This window comes from Actinia tenebrosa, unplaced genomic scaffold (genome assembly GCF_029948245.1).
Source record: "Actinia tenebrosa isolate PJP-AT-01 unplaced genomic scaffold, QUT_ActTen_1.0 PGA_scaffold2__45_contigs__length_23673736, whole genome shotgun sequence".
NCBI lineage: Eukaryota > Metazoa > Cnidaria > Anthozoa > Actiniaria > Actiniidae > Actinia > Actinia tenebrosa.
This window is the reverse complement of record NW_028292579.1, coordinates 13,240,613-13,260,589: the sequence shown is the minus strand read 5'-3', so window position 1 is coordinate 13,260,589 and position 19,977 is coordinate 13,240,613. Positions and strand designations below refer to the sequence as shown.

The following is a 19,977-nucleotide window of genomic DNA, read 5'->3' as shown; positions in this document are numbered from 1 at the left end:
CTAGCTTGCTTCACAATGTCGCCTGAGTATGTTAGTCAAGGTCGGCTGTTGAGAGAAGTGAAACTTTCATTTCTCGTGGTTGATGAACAACATAGCGGCAAGCTGTAAAGAACTCAGCGCACCACTACCTCATCATCAACTTGCCAAGATCATTTGCAGTTATTAACTTTACTGACTTGAGTCAAAAAAAAGCGCAGCTGAGATTTTGAAATTATTTAAACGATACTAATGGTACTAATAATAGAACCGAAACTTTTCTCTTGTTAGCGATGCTATTATTTTTTGTTGATTGAAACCCTCAAACTCGACAAAGAAATATTTAAGGATCCGAACACAACGGTAACTACGTTTTGACAATTTCCTTCGACTAGATGACAAATTGCAATTATTTTTTCCTAGGAAACATTCGTGAACTTTAAAAAATGTCTAGTTATCGTTGAGTTTGTTTCTACTGAATCTTTTTCACATTATGTAATAGCATTCACAAATTAAAAGAAAAACATTGTGTTAATTGATGTGCTGTTTGTGTTATACTGCAATTGTTTATTGATTGTGACTATAGACCAATAAGAACTCCCTCCAGAGACCACATAGTGTGAGACAAACACCATTCCCAGTATAGCTGGTGCTCAGATTCTTGTGACGTTACGAAATCTCCAAGAAACAGCTTTTCTTCGGAACTTGCCAGAAATTCGACGTCTCTTTGCTTCAAAATAACGAACGAAACTCATTTAATATTTATTACTTGCAGCTGTACGACTTGAGAGTGCAAAAGATGGTGTCTGAAGGAAGATTTGGTGATGGCTTGCTCGTGGTGTGTCTCTTCCTGGGTTTACTTTGTATCCACATTGCTGGTAGGTAAAATTAAGTCTTACAAATGCTAACATATATGGCCTTGATGAGATTTTAAAATACACATTTACCTCATCATCATAGAGAACAGCTTTGCTAAGCTGAGAATTGTATAAACTGCCTTAAAGCAAGTCCATTAATATTACTTTCTTCTTACGTTCTTGCTCTGGATTATTGATTCAGAATTGATTTGAGCATTTATCTGATATTAGAAGGATATTCCCGACGAGTTGAATATCATATAAATATCATTAGATATATTATTTTCCCTTCTTAGGTGGTTGGGTTCCCTGTGGGATTTAAATATCATAAAACATTGATAGGTAGGGTGAAATATAATGTGAAAAATATCGGATACTTGTAGGATATTCCTGTTGAGTTGAATATCGTATAAATATCATAAAACATTGATAGGTAGGGGGGGATATTGTGTGAAAAATATTGGATACTCTTAGGATATTCCTGTGGAGTTGAATATCGTATGACGATACGAATATCATAAAACATTGATAGGTAGGATGAAATATCATGTGAAAAATATCGCATACTCGTAGGATATTCGGAATCTACTGATATACACTTATATCAAGTTCTTCAGTACTCAACAGATGACTTCATTTTACCCCATGATTTTAAAATGTTTGTCATGGCCTTTTCTTTAGATGGCATCGTAACAGTTTCTTCAAGCAGTCACGCAACACCTCAATCGAGTAACACAAACATCACATGCTTCGTGACGGGGGATACGTTCGTTGGTTGGTTGAACCCGATTGGTCAGAGTATTCCCTCAGATGACTCAAAGAGAATCCATGTCGTGAGTAGTGGAGCCAGACATGATTTGATCATCAAAGATGTTCAGATGAATGATGAAGGGACTTACCAATGTCAAGCTGGGTCCACTTCTTTGCCTGTAACGATATATGTTGAATGTAAGTCATACTTAACCGTAACCATAGTTAGTAGAGGAGCCCCCCTTTACTTACTATATTCACCATTGTGTAGTTCATGGGGTATATATATATATATATATATACAGCCGTTTGCAAAAATTATGGCCGCTTCCAATATTTATACTGTTATTCGCATTTAAGGCCATTCATGGTCTCGCGCCACCGTACATAAAAGAATTGATTTCAATCAAGAGTCAAGGCAACTACAATCTGCGTTCATCTACAGGAATATTGCTAGCTTATCCTAGTTTTCGCACACGGGCCACCTTAGGGGATAGAGCGTTTGTTGCAGCTGCGCCTACACTTTGGAATGACCTTCCATTTGAATTGCGCGCAATAACTGATATTAACACATTTAAGCGTCATTTGAAAACTTTGTTTTTTAGCCTGGCATACAATTAGAGAGCATCCACAAAGTTGGGACATGATATTATTTTATGTATATAGTTATATTTTTATGATTTTTATTGGTATTTCGTTTAGATTAGTTCCTAATATTATTATATATGTATGTATATATATGAGTGTGTGTGTATATGTGTATATATACATTTTTTTAATTATATATAATTTCGATTGTGATTACAATATTTATTTATATTATAATTTTAGTGAATTAGATTAGATTTATTTTATATCATATATATTGTAATGCGCTGCTGATAATTTTATTGAAGCAGCGCAATATAAGTCAATAAATTATTATTATTATTATTATTATTATTATTATTATTATTATTATTATTATTATTATTATTATATACAAGTATATCAAAATCATATCAAAAGTTATGGAATATATTCCCCGATATTTTTTTCGAGTTGTCTATCACGAGGGCTTTCTGAAAAAAATATCAAGAAAGATATCCCGCCCTGTCTGATATACTTTCGATATACTTGTATTTATATTTGAAACGGCCATAATTTTTGCAAATAGCTGTGTATATATATATATATATATATATATATATATATATATATATATATATATATATATATATATATATATATATATATGTATATATATATATATATATATTAGTTAATATTAGTTATGTGTTGTGATATATAAGTTTTTTTAAATAAAACTTATCCCTTTTCCTTCTTCGCAATGTTGAGATAATCGGGTTTTGATTTGAGTGAAGGGTGGAGGGGTGTACGTGACCGATACAACATTGAACTGGGTGTGTGTTTGTGTGTGTGTGTGTGTGTGTGGATGGGGGGGGGAGTAACTGGAGATCGATTTATTGAAAGGTTAAAAGTAGTGTAGAATAATCATGGAAGTCTGTGGGCCAATGAAAATAGAACTTGAGAAGTTGGGTAGACTGTTTAGTCCATCTTTTCTCACTCATAACTCATGTTCAGTCAAGTCGGTTATTCCGACTTGGTAGGGACAAGTGGAGTGGCAAGCCGGTAGAGGGAAACTACTTGTGAGAGCAAAAGGTTTTTTTTAAGGAGGAGATCAGTATAGACTACGGCGAAACGTACTTTGAGTGCCGATGAACGAATGACGTGGCTTCACTTTTTCAGATCCACCGAAAGTGCTTAGGTCCTTGTCTACCAATAGTACACAATGGACATCATACACTGATCCAAATCCAGTGCAAATAAGGTGTGCATTCGATGGCTACCCTGTGCCCAGCATTGAAATATCCAAAGACAACAAGCTAATCACCAAAGGTGTCACTCGAGGGTCTGGTTTCTTGACGTATAAGTTCCAGGCCAAAACAATAGATGACTATGGATTTTACGCTTGTAGAGGAACTAACAGCCAAGGAGACGATACTTACTACGTGGAAGTCTCAAAAACAGGTAACGGTTTGTTGAGACATGTTGAGATAATTAACAACATGCTCTCTAGCCTGCGTGCAGCCCGACTTTAATAGAAGGTTATTTGAAGGACCAGACAAGTGCGTCGTTGAATTGTTTGAGGGTAGCGCATAATGCAACTTCGTCTTCTTTGTTGCAGACAAATTATGTAAAAAAAAGTAACTCGTTAAAACTTTTTAAATTTGTATTATCAAAGTCAGGACACGGCTAACACACAGATCGAATCGGAGTTAAATTAGCGTGTTACGTTTTGCGATAACGTGATTTCTTTTGTTTAGGTCGTCCAGACCCCCCAGGAAACATCACGCTCTGGGTTGGCTGTGATTATATAACAGTAAAATGGATTTCACCGTTGACTGACAGGGGAAGCCCCATTACCTCATACAGAATCGAGTTACTACATAATGGTGATACAATAAGAGGAGACATCCTTTCTTCCAGTGAGAGAGAAAATACATTCTTTCAGTTAGAGAAGGTGACCAGCTATAGGGTGAGGATAAATGCCAAGAATAATATGGGAAATGGAACATGGGAAACACATGCATTCGAAACGAAAGCTACATGTAAGTACTCTAACTTTATATTTCACTTGCGGAGAGGACATCTGCATTTTTTTTTTTTTTTTTTTTTTTTTTTTGTGGCCAAATTTTGCCAATTTAAAAAGACTGAAATGCTATTTTTAAGAAAAGTTCAATCAAAACAATCTCTCGAAGTAAAACTCATCTAAGTTTGGCCTTTTCACCTCTTCATTTTCAGGTACTTCCGGTAAAACTAACGCAGCGAGCATGACTCTACTAATTCTTGCCATGGTATTATCTATGATTATAGGAACATCATCTGTATAATTAAAACTCATGATGTAACTCAGTTCTCAAAATAACCACCTAAGTTAACTGATCGTATTTCATCAGTGTTACACTTAGTTCTTAAACAAGGTTGCTGTGCACGTGTCTCAGTTCAAACAGTTGTTCTGTCCTCTACAAAAGTTAAAGTTATATTGTAGATTATCAAGATAATTGGGATTCCACAAACAAAGACCTATAAAAATGTCAATAAATTAATTTTAAATAGAGTGCACGCCAAATATCCGTGAAACAAAACCAAAGTCCAGCTCCACAAAATGCTGTGGCACCTAATAATCAGTTAAATCAGTTTGATTACAATAATGCGGATATTGATGAACAGCAACTGCCAATTAAATTAAATATAAAATTAAGATAATGCATCAACAGATTAAAGATTATATAACAATCCGCTCAAACTGATTGTGTAGGTGCAGATGAAGGACGGGGTGATTTTAAGGGGTACTGAGCGTACTATAAATACCCCTCACAACTGTTTTAAAATTACAGATTCCAAGTTGAACTTCTATGAAATCCTAAATATTGAGCGGCATTTCTTTGTTATTCTTTTTGCTTCGTATTATGCGTTATTTATTGTTGTTGGACCCCACATTGAACGAAATAAGCCGGCCCGGTTCCAAGGTCAACGATTTTAAGTCGTTGCAAAAATTGCTCATTATCTAACTAGGATTTTATGAGGTTTAACTCAGGATGTGTGTAAATAATACCAGTTTCTAAAGAGAAGGATCACTGAGCTGTGGTATTGAGTAGGGGATTATGGAGGCAAAGGATGGATTATAAAACTTGATCTTCTTGACCCGGGGGGGGAGGGGGGGGGTTACACCCATATATGGACTATACGGGGATGATCCGCTGAAAAGGGTATGGTTTTTCGAGCTTCTTGTCATAAACAGGGTATGCAATTTCACTCAAGTTCCAAGTTCTTCCTGAGCTTCCTGTCATATTCAGGGTTTCTACTTTCGTATTGACCGAAACTGGTTATTATGGTCGTATAAAAACGATACGCAAGATGACATGATAATTGAAACAGGAACTCAATGCAATAAATTATATCTTTTGTCATAAACAGGGTCTACAAACTTGCGTTTTTTTGTCATAAACAGGGTACCCCTTTCAGAATCCCAGCGGAACACCCCTACCTAAATTCTGGCGGAGTACCCCCCCCCCCCCCCCCCCCCCCATCATGGAAAAACTGCTTTAAAACAGCTTAAAACTACCCAGAATGACATTAAATACCAATAACAACAAAACCGGAGCAAGATTAGTTAAAATTTATTTAAACGAAAAATACATATTTTTTCGTCCCATACATTTACTACAAATCCCTTCGTACACACTACAAATGTATTGCTTGCTGCCTGTGATGGACCTAGTTTTTATTGGGGGATGGATTCCCCTATAGTAATTATCTCCTGCTACCATTGTACATTCAACTAAATTAGTTACTATGATACCGCCTTTTCCAGTGAGCTACGGCCTCTGGACATTGAATACTAATGGCTATTATGGACGTCAATCGCAAGTGACTTCATCGCTCGCTAAACAACTCACAAGAAAGTTACTATCAAAATGCCTTTCAGTTATCCTAGAGCTGAGTGTGATTGATCTTTACAGGGTCTCACAGTTTTAGAAATTTTGAGGCAGTTAACGGTCACGCCGACGTTCGTTTATTACCTTTCTTTCTAGTTGTTGAGCGAGTGTGACGTCACAAACCTAAAGGCCGCAGTTCAATCGGAAACGATGATTTAGACAAATTATTTACTTGATTTGTTTAGTTTGTTCACCAAATACAAGCAACATATAATTTTTCTAAATTGATTGAAGCTTTTCTTATACTGCTATTTAGAGAAACAGATAAACAAACCAAGAAAACAATTTGTTCAAAAGCCAGTACATTCGAACGAGAATCCGAGAACAATAATCAAACTTTTTGGTGACGTAACACAATACAACACGATTTATACTACGTGACGGCTAGCGCCGAAAAAGTCAATTCTAAGCTTTGCTTCAAAGTTGCTGCCACCTTAAACTAAATGTTCTGGGTTAGGCAGTACGCCTTAATCAAACCAACAAAACCTGTGATTTTGGGAACCCATTTTATGCACGTGCAGATGGTTCTGGGATCAGAGTAGGACTGTTTTACTTTTAGACCCCACGACCTGCGTAATTTTTCCTGGGCCAAATGACAGTTGTTATTCAATAGATTATAGGTACTTCCCATAAGGTTTTTCATTTTACTTTGGGCTGCTTGTGGTGTGACTCTGCGCAACCTAGGTAGAGGGGTTCCTGTCTTTTGTCGAGTCCAGGTGTATGTCTGACCCTGGTCGTCTTTCATTACCAACTTCTATTCAACCAAAGGAAAGTGAGCATTGAGTTAGGATTACAGTGAGGACACTAACCATGAACACTTGTGCTCTTTTACTACTTTTTTAATATGCATCCCCGGAGTGAATCATTTAGAAATAAGTTGTCTTTTGACCACATAGCATATTTGAATTCAATCCTACTTTTTTAGAGGGTTTGAAGCAGAAAGAAGCTCAGAAAATCTATTTTTAGCTCCGAGCGCAAACCTTAGCTGTTTTTAGCATGAGATTCGTGAGATTCCTGATGGTCAGAGTTATAGTAACGAAAAATGTTTAGTTTCCAACGAGAAAAATGTCTTCAAAATCAGAAAAAAAGTTGAAATCAAACTATCATGTATTCTTTATAGGCGAATTAAACATTAATTGGTGTGAAAGAACATCGATCAAATCAGGATGGTTGTCAGTATACGAACAAGCTAAAAACAGCGAAGACGACAGGGAAGGAACCGCGATAAAAAATAGCGACGAAAATAGCAAAGAACCTACAGTGAAACAGCGAAAAAAAGCGTTTAGCGTATTCCGTAGTAAATAGAGTTTACGCTCAAGTGATTAAGAAGACGATGAACAAGATGAGTATTTTGTTTCACACACGAATCAGAACAAACTATTTGCACCGAAATGTAAGGAGAAAATTTTCTGTTGTCACAGAGGAAAAAACTACAAAAGGCACTGAAATGATTTTTCGCAATTATTTAATATGTTTAGCTTGCCAAACTATACGGTATGTCACTTTATGCAAAAGACATTGCCCATTGAGAAAAGGTGAATTAATTAAAGAGTTTGACTATCAAAACTAGAACTTTCTTTCATATTTTAAGCACCTTGAATGTTCGCTCCGCCTCAACGTTCAGGTATTCTATCATAACTTTCAATAGAAATAGGATCACAATATCGGCCAAGTAGAAAAAGCGAATCAAATTCAGTATTTCAGGATTCAAACTAATAAAAAAGAGATTATTTTTACTTGCTTGAAGGGCATTTTACTTGTGATTTTTTCCGCCAGATGCTCTCCGGTACGAGGTATGTATAAAAGTCGGATCGGATTGGTTCCGAGTCGGATCGGATCGGATCGACTCGGAATATTTGAATTTTATTTGAATTGTTGAAATATTTGCGAATATTTTATTTGATAGCCTACATTTTGTGAATATTTGATTTTATAGCCTACATACCTTTATCAAGACACGTTCGTGCCCTTTTTTTAACGGTGAACCATCCGTATCAAAAAAAGAAAAGGTTTCCAAATTATGTTTCCCCCCCAAAGTAATGTAATTGGGAAATATAGGTTTAAAGTAAAGGGAATACAGGGTAAAGAAGAAAAATAACGACGAAAGAAAAAATATATATTCAAAGGGTACCCAGCCGGGTAAGCTTACGACATTGGATGTTCAACTTTAACCACGGCTTTGTTATCATTTTATATGATTTTTTGAATCCTTTCGATTGAAATTCCCAAATAAGAAAAACATCACTTTACAAAAAAGAAACTGAATCAAATCATTTCAATACTGAATATATATTAGCGATCGAAAATTTCAGTCGAAAGCGATCAAAAAATTATTGTATTTAAACATAATTTGGAAACCTTTTCTTTTTCGACTTTTTTCCCTTTTACTTCCTTTTTTCCTGCTATATGATTCGAAAATGTGCAGTCACTGTATTTCGTTATTAATATGAATGGTTCACCGTTAAAAAAGTGCACAAACATGTCTTGAGAAAGGTATGTAAAAAAAATCAAATATTCGAAAATATTTCAATAATTCAATTAGTTCAAATATTCCGATCCGATCCGTCTTGGAACCAATCCGATCCGACTTTTATACCTGCCTCTCAGTTCGAATTATTTGTGCCTTTATGTTTAATTCTTCTATTCCGAGAACCTTGAATGATTTCAGCTATCTTAAAACCTCTTCCTTTTACTGGTAAACAACTGATTCCAACAGTAAATGCTAAATTTTCTCTCAAGCTTAAAGTTTTTGAATTTTTGACTCAGTGAATTCAACAAGTTTGTTCATCGAAAATCCTCTTTCGTAAACGAGTCCAATCTACCTTCATTTTAGATATCCATTAGATAACTTGTCATTTTGAAAACATTGAAGTTCAGGACAGAAGTACGTGTTCTTGGGACACAGCAATATCTAATGTATTTCAGTTTAGGTTGAGAAATGTGGACAACAGTCTCATCTAACTTCAATGCAGCTCCAACAAATGAGTCTCAATCGACCATTGTTTCGATTTAAAAACAAGCTTGAATGATATTGTCTCAGCTGAGTAGTTTTTACATATGCTGTTTATGGATTTATTCAACTCAATCGCGAAATTTAAAGAATAGCAGATTTTTTTCCAACCGTGAAATTTAATTGTCGCGAAATACTAGACCCCTGAAAAGGCGAAATTGAAATGTCGCAAAAAATTTGCAAGTAACCCAATATGTGCGTTAACCCAATAAGTAAGAGTTTAGGGGTGTGGAGCTGTGGAAACCATACCTTACACTTTCTGCCAAACCAACAGTTTGTAGTACGGCTCGGTCTAGCGTCATAAAGATGGCTCTTTCCATCACCCATATACTCCAACACACACTGTTTACCATCTTCCATCTCAAGAATGAGACCAGAATGAGCAAGATGACAGACTCTAAGGATATTGAACGCATTATATATACGCAGGCTGCGCCGAACGACGTAGACACGACGAATCAGCCTCGTTGAGCTGCAACTGAGAGCTGTTAAAAGAAAAGAAAGAAATCACACCTGAATAATGCCAAGCATAAATGATCTGTGCCGGCATCTGAAAATACCCACTTACTTTGCTTAACAAATTCCTGTAGGACTTGCAAAACACTTTAATTTTAACCTTTTATTCTAAGTGGATTCATAAAATGGAGAAAAATCGTACATGACTGACATTTGCTTTGGCTGCCTGTGGTTAAACACTCAACTACGTTGTTCGCACAAACGATCTTACCAAACCAGTTTCCCACTATTTTAATCAAGCTAACCATTCTCTTTCTGACTTCATTGTTTTCGGTCTTTCTTTGATTAACGGCAACAATGATTGTCGCAAGACCAAAGAAATGCGGCTTATTCATCTATTGGGCACTCTTAGTCCCAACGGGATTAAAACACTCCTTCACCTCTCTCTCTTTTACTCCGACGAAGGACTAGCGTCCGAAACTTCAGTAAGTTTTTTCATCTTTTCACGGTGTAAAATTTACCCTTTTATCAATACTGTTTCATTAGAAACACCGACGCAGCTCACACTAGTTTTTAGCTAGTTATCTCTTCTACGTTGTATACTTACCATCAATGTCGCTAGGCACGATGGAAAGTCCAACAAAACCAAGTACAAGTAAAATAATGGCAAGCTTCATCCTTATCTTTGGCTCGCTTTGGATAGAGGGTTAATATAGCATACAGCTGTAAAGTAAATGTCAAGAAACCTTCTGACTTGGTATCTAATAAGGGTCCTCTTTTTATAATGATTTAGGGATATTTTTTTGAGGTTAAAGTGCTTGCTCGATATTATTTTTGGCAACCCCCATCAACTATCTAATGGTCCGTCCCTTAATTGAGTCCCCAAGTGAGTGGTGTCCTGTTTCAATGTCCTGTTCGGGCCTGTGATTGTAAGCCAATCCCAACTTGGACGTGATGCCGGGAGATATGCGCAGTCACCCGAACTAGTCGGTTAGCGCAGTGGGTAATTGGAACATGTAGATACAAGCTCAAAATAGTATGCAAGTATTTAATTAATGAAGGAAAGGTGAGTGCGAAAAAAATAAAAGGACGAACGACACAAGGAGGACAGATGTGCCATACAGACACTAATCCTTGACCCGCAATGACTTCAATTCTAACATCAGGTCAAGAAACTTCCGTTTCACACCAAAAGGAAGTAGGGACCTTTCCGGGGGAAGGAAAGTTATTACTTATTCAGTAATAGGTTTTGACTTGCCCCCTGTTTGCAATGCTAAATATTTTAGAAATAGTCTTATTGTTAAGACTGGAAATATTCAGTGCAATTCTACAGCACCCTCGACCCCAATCATGTCCCCCAATTCAGTTTATCTATCAAGTTCCTTTTATTAGAAAATGAAGAAATTGCATCTGATGTCAGGGACGTGACATCTGCAAGATACTAAAGCAATAATATGGCCCGGAAAGAATCGACAAATTCGTTGAAGCGTATTTGATTGCTGCATAAAACGAACAAAAAACTGCTTTTAGAAATCGACTACGCATTTTTCCGCTCCTCATAGCGATTCACACGCCTGTGCAAACGTACTAAACCCCCTCTTCCCGCTTCCCCCCTCATCCTTATGCGTTAATAAGAGCAGTTTTGAAAAGCAAACAAACTAAAATACTGTATTTCCTCTATTAAGCCTCCGGCCTTTAAAGTCTTTAAAAAGCAAACACCCCCTTTCTACTAAACCTTCATTCCAAAAGCACTCAAAGATGATTAAGTACGGAAAGCGAAATGAAAACCACGAGACTTTTCTTTTAATCAAGAAAAACAATCTGGCTATTTTTGGTATGTTAATTTCTCACAGTTCATTTGCCGAATGCGTTATCCCGTGACCTGCTGCCATCAAACAACGACTTTCACTTTCCAGTGGTTCGAGATCAAAATCTAGAATTAACTTCGTACTGGGTCCATAATACGAGGAAAGAGACAGGCGACACCTTGTCCTACAATCTAGCTGCAGCAGCGCATTGATCTTCAAAAGAAATTGCGTCTAACGAAGGGTTCGTAATTAACTATCTAGGGTAAAGCTTAAAAGTTGTGTTCTGTTATTAACTTTATGAGTGATAATGCAAACGTCCGTGATATTAAGTTTATTACCAAATTTTGCTTTATGATATACCCACCTTTATACGATATTATTTTACGGTCGTCACTTGTGTTAATTCTTGCATGATATTTGCGAAAATATTTTTTTAAACAAACTTTATTAACACCATCCTCGGCGGAAGTAAAATAACTAGAACAGGTATGTCAAGCTCAATTTCCGTGTCCATCGAACTACAGTAAATGTATAGACTACGATAAATGTTGTTTTAATTTTCACTTGTTAAATTAGGAATTTCCTAATTTTAGAAGGGAAAAACAAAATTTACTGTAGCTCGTCAAACACTGAACGGCTTGGCCTCAAACTTATCCCAGGGGATCAATACTACAACGAGTGGGTGTTCAAAATTTTATTCCAAGTGAATTTTTTAGTTTATAAGAATATACCGTTTACAAACTCTACTTACTGTAATTCTATAGACACTAAAATTGAGCTAGATATGAATACCTGCTGTAGTAAGTTCATTCCTGACTCAATGCCAGGGACACAGTGGAATCGAAATATCAAACACGCGTCATTTAAGTCTTAACGAGTGACAGTAAACTGTTAAGCATTACAGGCATTCATTATAAACAATTAATTAATGAATTATTGTATCTATTACACCAGTTTTTTCTGGTCTTTCAGTGTTTGGAAAGAGCCAACGGAAATCAACTGAAAAATTACGATGAAGTTTATGACAGGGAAGGTTTTGGTTTTGTTGTTTTGTGTTCTTGGAGTCGTGGTGTCAGATGGCCCCTTCACGCCAAAAGGAAAGGGACCAAACGTGGTAGCACAAGTAGTGACTATGATAGATGAACATGGTATCTTCCCAGACGATAACAAGTTTCTTTGCAGGGTAGCCTGGGTCGAGTCCAAATATGGAACAAACAGCAGGACTTATAGGCCTTTCTACTATGGAGGCATTTGGCAGGTTTGTAACCCGGGGGGGGGGGGGGGGGGGGGGGGGGGGGGGGGGGGGTACTCCGCCAGAATTTGGGTAGGGGTGTTCCGCTGGGATTCTGAAAGGGGTACCCTGTTTATGACAAAAAAAATCAAATTTGTGGACCCTGTTTATGACAAAAGATATAATTTATTGCACTGAGTCCCTGTTTCAATTATCTTGTCATATCGCGTATCGTTTTTTTTACGACCATGATAACCAGTTTCGGTCAAAACGAAAGTAGAAACCCTGAATATGACAAGAAACTCAGGAAGAACTTGGACCTCGAGTGAAATCGCATACCCTGTTTATGACAAGAAGCTCGAGAAACCATACCCTGTTCAGCGGATCATCCCCGTATAGTCCATATATGGGAGTACCCCCCCCCCCCCCCAACGGGTTTGTAGACACACTTTTTCTATGATGAACCTATCTAAAACGTCGTCATCTGGATCTTCCCATGCTGCTCCTGCATTCGTGATATCCTGGGTTCCACTAGACTTTCGCAATGTCCTCCACCCTGTGCATTTATACTGGCGTACTCGCTGCGCTCATCAAATTATCGGCTTCGCTCGAATAAAAAACTCTCACGGGAGACAAGTGAGGTTGACTTGGGGCAAGTCTAGGGTTCCACGAGCTCTTAAAACTATTAAAGACGAGGGCCAGCCTGATATTAATTCCATTGCAAGTCCTGACTCGCATGATACTATGGAATTTGTCCAAAATTCATCAGTCACCTGCGAAATTTGAGACTTTACCCCTGAAAGAATAGGCTGCCGGGGAAAAGGGATTGAATTAAACACACTTGGTGCGCGCGGTCTCTAATTAGGAAATCGAGTACCTTTTTTTATGGTCTGTATCCTTATCGAACATGGCCAGGATTGGCGTCAGCATATGATCCAAACTTTGCAGTTAAACAATTCGCTGCGCTCGTGGTCCATTGAGTTTGGATCATATACGGACGCCAATTCATGTTCAATAAGAATACATTGCGATGGCCTCTCCATAAACTCGATGTCAGAAACGTTGGTCTTGTATTTAACATTCACAATCTTTTCTCTATAGGTTGACCAAATAGGATGGCTCGATACCGTACAAAGACCTTCCCTGAGGAAATACCACCAACGAATCAAGGACGTTTTCAAGATCGACTGGACGAAAACATCATGGGCAGACCTTCAAAAACCTTTCTATTCCGGCTTAGCAGCACGTCTGCTTCTGGCAACAGTTCCTGCAGCTATACCCCCATCATATGACCTTGAAGCTCAGGGGCAATACTGGAAGAAGTATTACAATCGATCAGGAGCGGGAACCGCCGAAAAATTTGTTAGTGATGTAAGGCAGGCATATGGCTGTGCTGTCTAGCCATGCAGTATCCCCCAGTACATTACCCCTTAGAGCATCTATTAAGACTGTTTAGGTCATTATTTAGCTGAATTTTGTTAATGTAAATGAGTCATTGATATAATCAATTTCACGTTTATGTAATAGGATAAATGAGATGGGAGAGGAAATATCGATAAAATATAAAGCCAGACCATTAGAAGGCTTTCCCTCTCTCGCTCTATAATTTGTAGCACGAAATTTTCTACGTACAAGAAAAATATAATAAAAAATATAATAAATAAGCTGAATGACTAATTATTCTATTCTATCATTAAACAATGAACAGTCAATGTTAAGCTGACAATGTCAGTTACCAAGAGAAAATGAACTAAGAGAAGGAATCCCCCCTATATAGCCTTGTAACCATCATGTGCACAGTTTGATGCTATTTTTGAGCCATTTGTTTTTATGCACGCGCATTTACTGCGCGCGCTATACGCTGTTTGCTTACTTTTTTAGGGTTTTTCCGTTATTTCGACTCTGCCCTGAAGATGAATGTGCACGTCGATTGCTTAGCAAATACGACAGGAAATTGAAGTAGTAATTTGTTCCACTTTCTTTTCTTTTTTTAGCATTTATTTTCCAAAAATTTCGACCTACATCGTCATCTTGAGGGCAGATTTGAACATTTGAACATAAGGAAAGCGCAAGAAAACGTTAGCAAACAGCGTAGAGCGCGCGCGTACTATACGCGTGCAGAAAATCAAACGATCAAAAAAATGATATCATTGGATGATATTTTTAGAATAGATTCTAAAAATAGCATCAAAGTGTGCACATGATGGGGCACGGGGATTCCTTCTCTTAGGTCATATTCTCTTGCAGTTACTATATCACTACAAATAATACTTTGGATCAAATACTTCAAACCAGTCAAGGCAAATACAAATAATATAGTTGATAATTAGACAGGTTTTCATCTAAAAGAAAAATATAAAAATAAAAAGAGACATGGACACCACCTTGAAAGATATAGCAACAGTTAAGAAAGGAAGGTAAATCATAAATACTAGCTATATGAGATGATGTCACAAATGCCTGCTATACAAATGAAAAGATAAATAAAACTAAGAAGAATGAGAATGCTCTCAATAGTCCCTTTCACAGTTCCCTGCACCATCTTGAATGGTAGCCATGCCTTTGCATTGAAGCAAGAAGAACGGTGAAATTGCAATGATAGAGACCATTTTTAAACAATCATGCACGTCTCTATCATTGCAAGCTCACCATTCATCTTGCTTCACTGCAAAGGCATGCCTTCCTTTCATGATGGCAGAAGGAACTGTGAAGGGGACTTTTTATTGAAAACTGAATTCAAATACAATTTGCAGTATCTCCAATATTTGTTAAACAAGTTCATAGGAGGTTTGTAGTAGTAATCTGGGAAATAAAAAATCCATCCAGTTGAGTAAAAATCCTCTATTGTGAGGGTTTGTCGAGAGAATTTGCCATAATGATTTGTGTCTTGAACCTCTTCTCCATTCATCTCCAGTAATATTAAAGCTAATGAAGAACACTTGTTGCAAAAACAAAGCCAACATTGAAAATATGAAGATGATGCTGTAGAATGAGCTCACAAACATGATGGCATTTCTGAAATAAACAAATAAAATAATCTCAAAATAAATTGTTTGTTAGAAGATTCTAGAAAATGTGCAAGTAACAGAAAATTCTAGAAATTTCTAGACATAGATAAGTTTCATGCCTAAAGTCATGCATTAGTTCATATTCCAGAAAGTTCTAGAAAATTGTTAGACATAGGTATGATGTAAGTTACTAAAAATATCAACAAATAGAAAATAATTTCTAGAACATAGCTCAAAAAGTATATAAGTTGCAACCGTTCAGTTCACAGTGTGTGCATTTAGTGCAGTTGAATAGCGAAGTTAGAGTAATTGACCAATTGACAGTTCAGAAAGTCAGAATTTAAAGTGCACATGAACCCTTCGACAATACTTTCAGTACTGATTCTACACGAAGTAAATAGTTGATTGGTAAAATATTTCTTGATTTGAGTGATGCGTCTTTAAGTTATGAAGGTTTATACTTCCAATATGTTAATGATGATGACGTCAGGTAAGGTATTTGAGTGTTTTTGTTGTAACTAGTAATACTAAATGCTGGCCATTTTGAAAATAAAAATTGTAAATAGCTTTCATGTAAACCATGAGTAAAATAATGATGCTTTTTAAATACTGTTTCTATGAACCAGTTCGATTTTGTATATTTGATTAAGCCTTAATAGACGTCACACTCATTAGCATATTGGAAGTATAAACCTTCATAACTTAGAAACGCATCACTCAAATCAAGAAATATTTTACCATTCAACTATTTACTTCGTGTAGAATCAGTACTGAAAGTATTGTCGAAGGGTTCATCTGCACTTTAAAGAAGTTAAATCAACGAATAAAAATCCTTCAGAAAGTGTAATATAATGATTATGATTTATGATTTATGAATTTATATAGCACCTTTTCTATGTGAATATAATCAAAGGCACTTTACATTGAGGAGTGAATGACAGATTGCTTTTATGCAATTTACAAGCATGAGAGATGGTTAGTATGAAGTTTAGGCACTGAGGGTGGCCACTGCCAGGGTTTCTTTACATCCTCAGTAGTTCTTTTACGTCCCTCCTATGTTGGTTAGTAATGATGAGTGTGGAGAGGACCGCCATTTAAAGTGGTCATCCGAGCCACTTGAAAGTCTAACCATTTGCAGATGTAATTACAAAGGCAGCACTTTCTCCTGAGTTATTTTAAGACCCTGAGTGTTGGTCCGGGTGGGATTCAAACCACGACCTCCCGCATGAAAGTCTGATGCTCAACCAACTGAGCCAAACGGTTGGAGGTAAATTGGAGGAAATTAACCTTTATAGTGATTCCCCAGCTATTTCCCATTCTGAAAACCATGTTTCAGAGAAAGATTTTTTGAACACAATATGCACATCTCTCACAATATGTACATCTCTCACAATATGTACATCTCTCACAATATGCACATCTCTCACAATATGCACATCTCTCACAATATGCACATCTCTCACAATATGCACATCTCTCACAATATGCACATCTCTCACAATATGCACATCTCTCACAATATGCACATCTCTCACAATATGCACATCTCTCACAATATGCACATCTCTCACAATATGCACATCTCTCATAATATGCACATCTCTCACAATATGCACATCTCTCACAATATGCACATCTCTCACAATATGCACATCTCTCACAATATGCACATCTCTCACAATATGCACATCTCTCACAATATGCACATCTCTCACAATATGCACATCTCTCACAATATGCACATCTTTCACAATATGCACATCTCTCACAATATGCACATGTCTCACAATAAGCACATCTCTCACAATATGCACATCTTTCACAATATGCACATCTTTAACAATATGCACATCCCTCACAATATGCACATCTCTCACAATATGCACATCTTTAACAATATGCACATCCCTCACAATATGCACATCTTTAACAATATGCACATCTCTCACAACATGCACATCCCTCACAACATGCACATCTTTCACAATATGCACATGTCTCACAATAAGCACATCTATCTGTGTAGTTCATGCCTAGGGTTGCACGTTTCTTGACTGAACTACCATACATATGTGAGACAGTCAAAGCAAGGTAAAATCTACATTTCATGTTCATGTATAGTAATATTTAGGATAACTAAAAGTAAAGCGAGGCTGTGTAGCTGTGTAAAAAAATGTGACTCCAATTTCCTCCAACCAGCTTTACTTTCCCATATTCTTTTTGATATTGACTGGCTATAATACACAAATTATGGCTGTGAGGCTCATAACAGCCTTACTCACCCAGAATTGTTGTAAACTGCTGAACAATCAAGAATAAGCTTTGAATAGGGTACCGCGTTACAGATAGTATTCAAGGAAAGATAAACTCCCCAGCTTCCTGATATCACAAAGGCAATAATAGTCACCAAGAATAATAGCTGGTTGTGATGGCCAATACAGCAGTTAGTCCTGAAACATCAAATGATACATATCGAACCAGCAAATCAAGACTGAATAGAAGGGTTGTCTAGCTGTCCTAGACATAGGGTGCTGAATGGTGCTTATTGTTCATTTGAGGGTTCTAGGTGTGTGTGTGGGGGGGGGGGGGGGGGGGGGATGTCAACTTACTGAGAGCACTGTAACCTAGATTGGTAGAAACTAAAGATCTAGAAATTGGTTTAATGTCTAATTTTTAACCTGGGAGGGGGGTCCTTTGGATAAGGAATATTTTTCGGTTCAGTAATCTGACTTCTATCATTTAGCACTCAAAGGTAATTGGTACCTTTTAGGGATAAAAATCATTAGTTACCACGCCCAACTGGACAGGACGCAAGTACCTCTTAGGGTTCATTTTCAAAGTTTCTGACAAGCATTCTCCCTTCTAAATATAGAAGTCCCCCTCCCCCTGGGGGCTTGCATAATTACCTACCAAACACAGTGATGATCAGACCTTGGCACACAGTATCCACATATTCTAAAATAAACCAAAAAAGTTTAGGCTAAATTTATTTAAATCTCTAGGGAAAAGGGAGAAATCCACTATTGTGAAACACTTTTTCACCCAGGGGGGGGGGGGGGGCCTTCTTGAAAAGTGGGTAGGGGGCTCGACGGACCTCTTAGAATCGAAAATGAGACCTGGCGTACCTTTTAGGGTCTCCGGCTGACTTCCCGCTGACTCCGTACCTTTTAGGGTCAGATTTGTTTGTTTTGAAAAATATCAAACGTCATACAAGAATCACTGTACAAGAATATAGTGGTTGAAAACGTTGTCATTCTAAGTGTGGTCGTACCTTTTAGGGTCTGAAATCAGCATCTCAGTTATATTATGCGTACCTTTTTAGGGTCATTTTCAAAACCGTCCATCAAGCCCCCCTAGCCACTTTTCAAGAGAGTCCCCCCTCCCTCCCCCCCCCCCCCCCCCCCCGGGGCTTTTTCACAAGCTTTTCCACACAATGGATGGGAGGAATGGGAAAAGGGTGAAGGAATAAATCAAGGGCTCATTTTTCTTATAACAGAACTTCTCACCTGCAATGTTTGCTTCTAGAAAAAGGTCCGTATGTACAAAAACAACATGACAACTGTTCATAATCAATATCTGTTCCTTTCGACCTTGGATTCTTCATCTCCGGTACGACGCCAATTTTCAATGGTTGGTCATGAAGTTGAGTAAAAAGTGAAATCTTATCTTTTGAAGTTACGACTCGATAATAAAGCATTAGTATTAGAATAAACGCCAAGGAAAGGGCAATGTTGTTTATAGAAGAACACTTATCAGCTATGTATATCATAAATAAAGCATAGATACCAGCCATCGAAGTACAAGCCCAACTAACAAAAAACCATGTCTTTCTTTTGTTCCGTAGAGTGCAAGTGTAGAATACTAGCACGAATAGAGGTAGGTAGACAAATGCCAGAACCGTAAAAACAAATCCTGACGAGGCAAAATACAACGAAGAAGTTAAAATAATTATCGGAACGATTGCCTCCGTGTCAAACTTCACCGCGCCTCTAAACCAAGGTAATCGAATTCTGTCGGTGACTACTTTACAAATGATTCCAAATTTCTCTGTTGAGATTCCTTGGCCTTTCAAACACTGATCGACAGCGTTGTCTAAGTCCTCACAGTCACAACATAACGCGATTAAATGTGTTCGTTGTCCATGTAAGTTGTAATATTCACAACAACAAAGCGGAGAAGAATCCGTAGGTTCCATAATTTCTTGAATGTTAAAATCTGTCCCTCGCGTTCTTTTTGATTACTGAATTCCAGTAGATCTTTGAAAGATTTTTTTTTAACGTGCATAAAAAAGTAATCTTTATCATTGTGTTCGAATCTTAAAGAGTTCTTTATAACAAAGTTATTAAACAATCAACCACACAGTGCTTCCATCTGCTCCA

At 37.3% G+C, this 19,977-nt stretch overlaps 4 protein-coding genes across 6 annotated transcripts; 2 read left to right on the top strand and 2 right to left on the bottom strand.

Moving 5' to 3' along the window:
* The first annotated feature begins 765 nt into the window (after nt 1–765).
* On the top strand, nt 766–4,885 carry LOC116304277 (neural cell adhesion molecule 2). Its single transcript, XM_089034711.1, has 5 exons — nt 766–854; nt 1,515–1,781; nt 3,333–3,614; nt 3,911–4,195; nt 4,389–4,885. The coding sequence occupies exons 1-5, from the start codon at nt 776–778 to the stop codon at nt 4,475–4,477; spliced, it is 1,002 nt and encodes a 333-aa protein (XP_088890837.1). The 5' UTR covers nt 766–775; the 3' UTR covers nt 4,478–4,885.
* Nucleotides 4,886–5,751: 866 nt separating this feature from the next.
* On the bottom strand, nt 5,752–10,399 carry LOC116304267 (uncharacterized). Its single transcript, XM_031713972.2, has 3 exons — nt 10,159–10,399; nt 9,345–9,580; nt 5,752–6,839 (listed from the first exon to the last, which is right to left on the bottom strand). Exons 1-3 carry the CDS (start codon nt 10,226–10,228, stop codon nt 6,525–6,527), a joined length of 621 nt encoding a protein of 206 aa, XP_031569832.2. The 5' UTR covers nt 10,229–10,399; the 3' UTR covers nt 5,752–6,524.
* Nucleotides 10,400–11,415: 1,016 nt separating this feature from the next.
* On the top strand, nt 11,416–14,254 carry LOC116304268 (uncharacterized). 3 transcript variants are annotated; one of them, XM_031713974.2, is made up of 3 exons: nt 11,416–11,600; nt 12,332–12,617; nt 13,692–14,254. In XM_031713974.2, exons 2-3 carry the CDS (start codon nt 12,372–12,374, stop codon nt 13,989–13,991), a joined length of 546 nt encoding a protein of 181 aa, XP_031569834.1. In that variant the 5' UTR covers nt 11,416–11,600; nt 12,332–12,371; the 3' UTR covers nt 13,992–14,254. The 3 variants fall into 3 exon arrangements, with proteins under 3 accessions (XP_031569834.1, XP_031569836.1, XP_031569835.1); XM_031713976.2 differs by having other exon boundaries at nt 11,419–11,600; nt 12,314–12,617; XM_031713975.2 differs by having other exon boundaries at nt 11,419–11,621.
* Nucleotides 14,255–15,095: 841 nt separating this feature from the next.
* LOC116304266 (palmitoyltransferase ZDHHC23) lies at nt 15,096–19,977 on the bottom strand. Its single transcript, XM_031713971.2, has 4 exons — nt 19,105–19,977; nt 18,509–18,553; nt 17,881–18,048; nt 15,096–15,605 (listed from the first exon to the last, which is right to left on the bottom strand). Exons 1-4 carry the CDS (start codon nt 19,791–19,793, stop codon nt 15,359–15,361), a joined length of 1,149 nt encoding a protein of 382 aa, XP_031569831.2. The 5' UTR covers nt 19,794–19,977; the 3' UTR covers nt 15,096–15,358.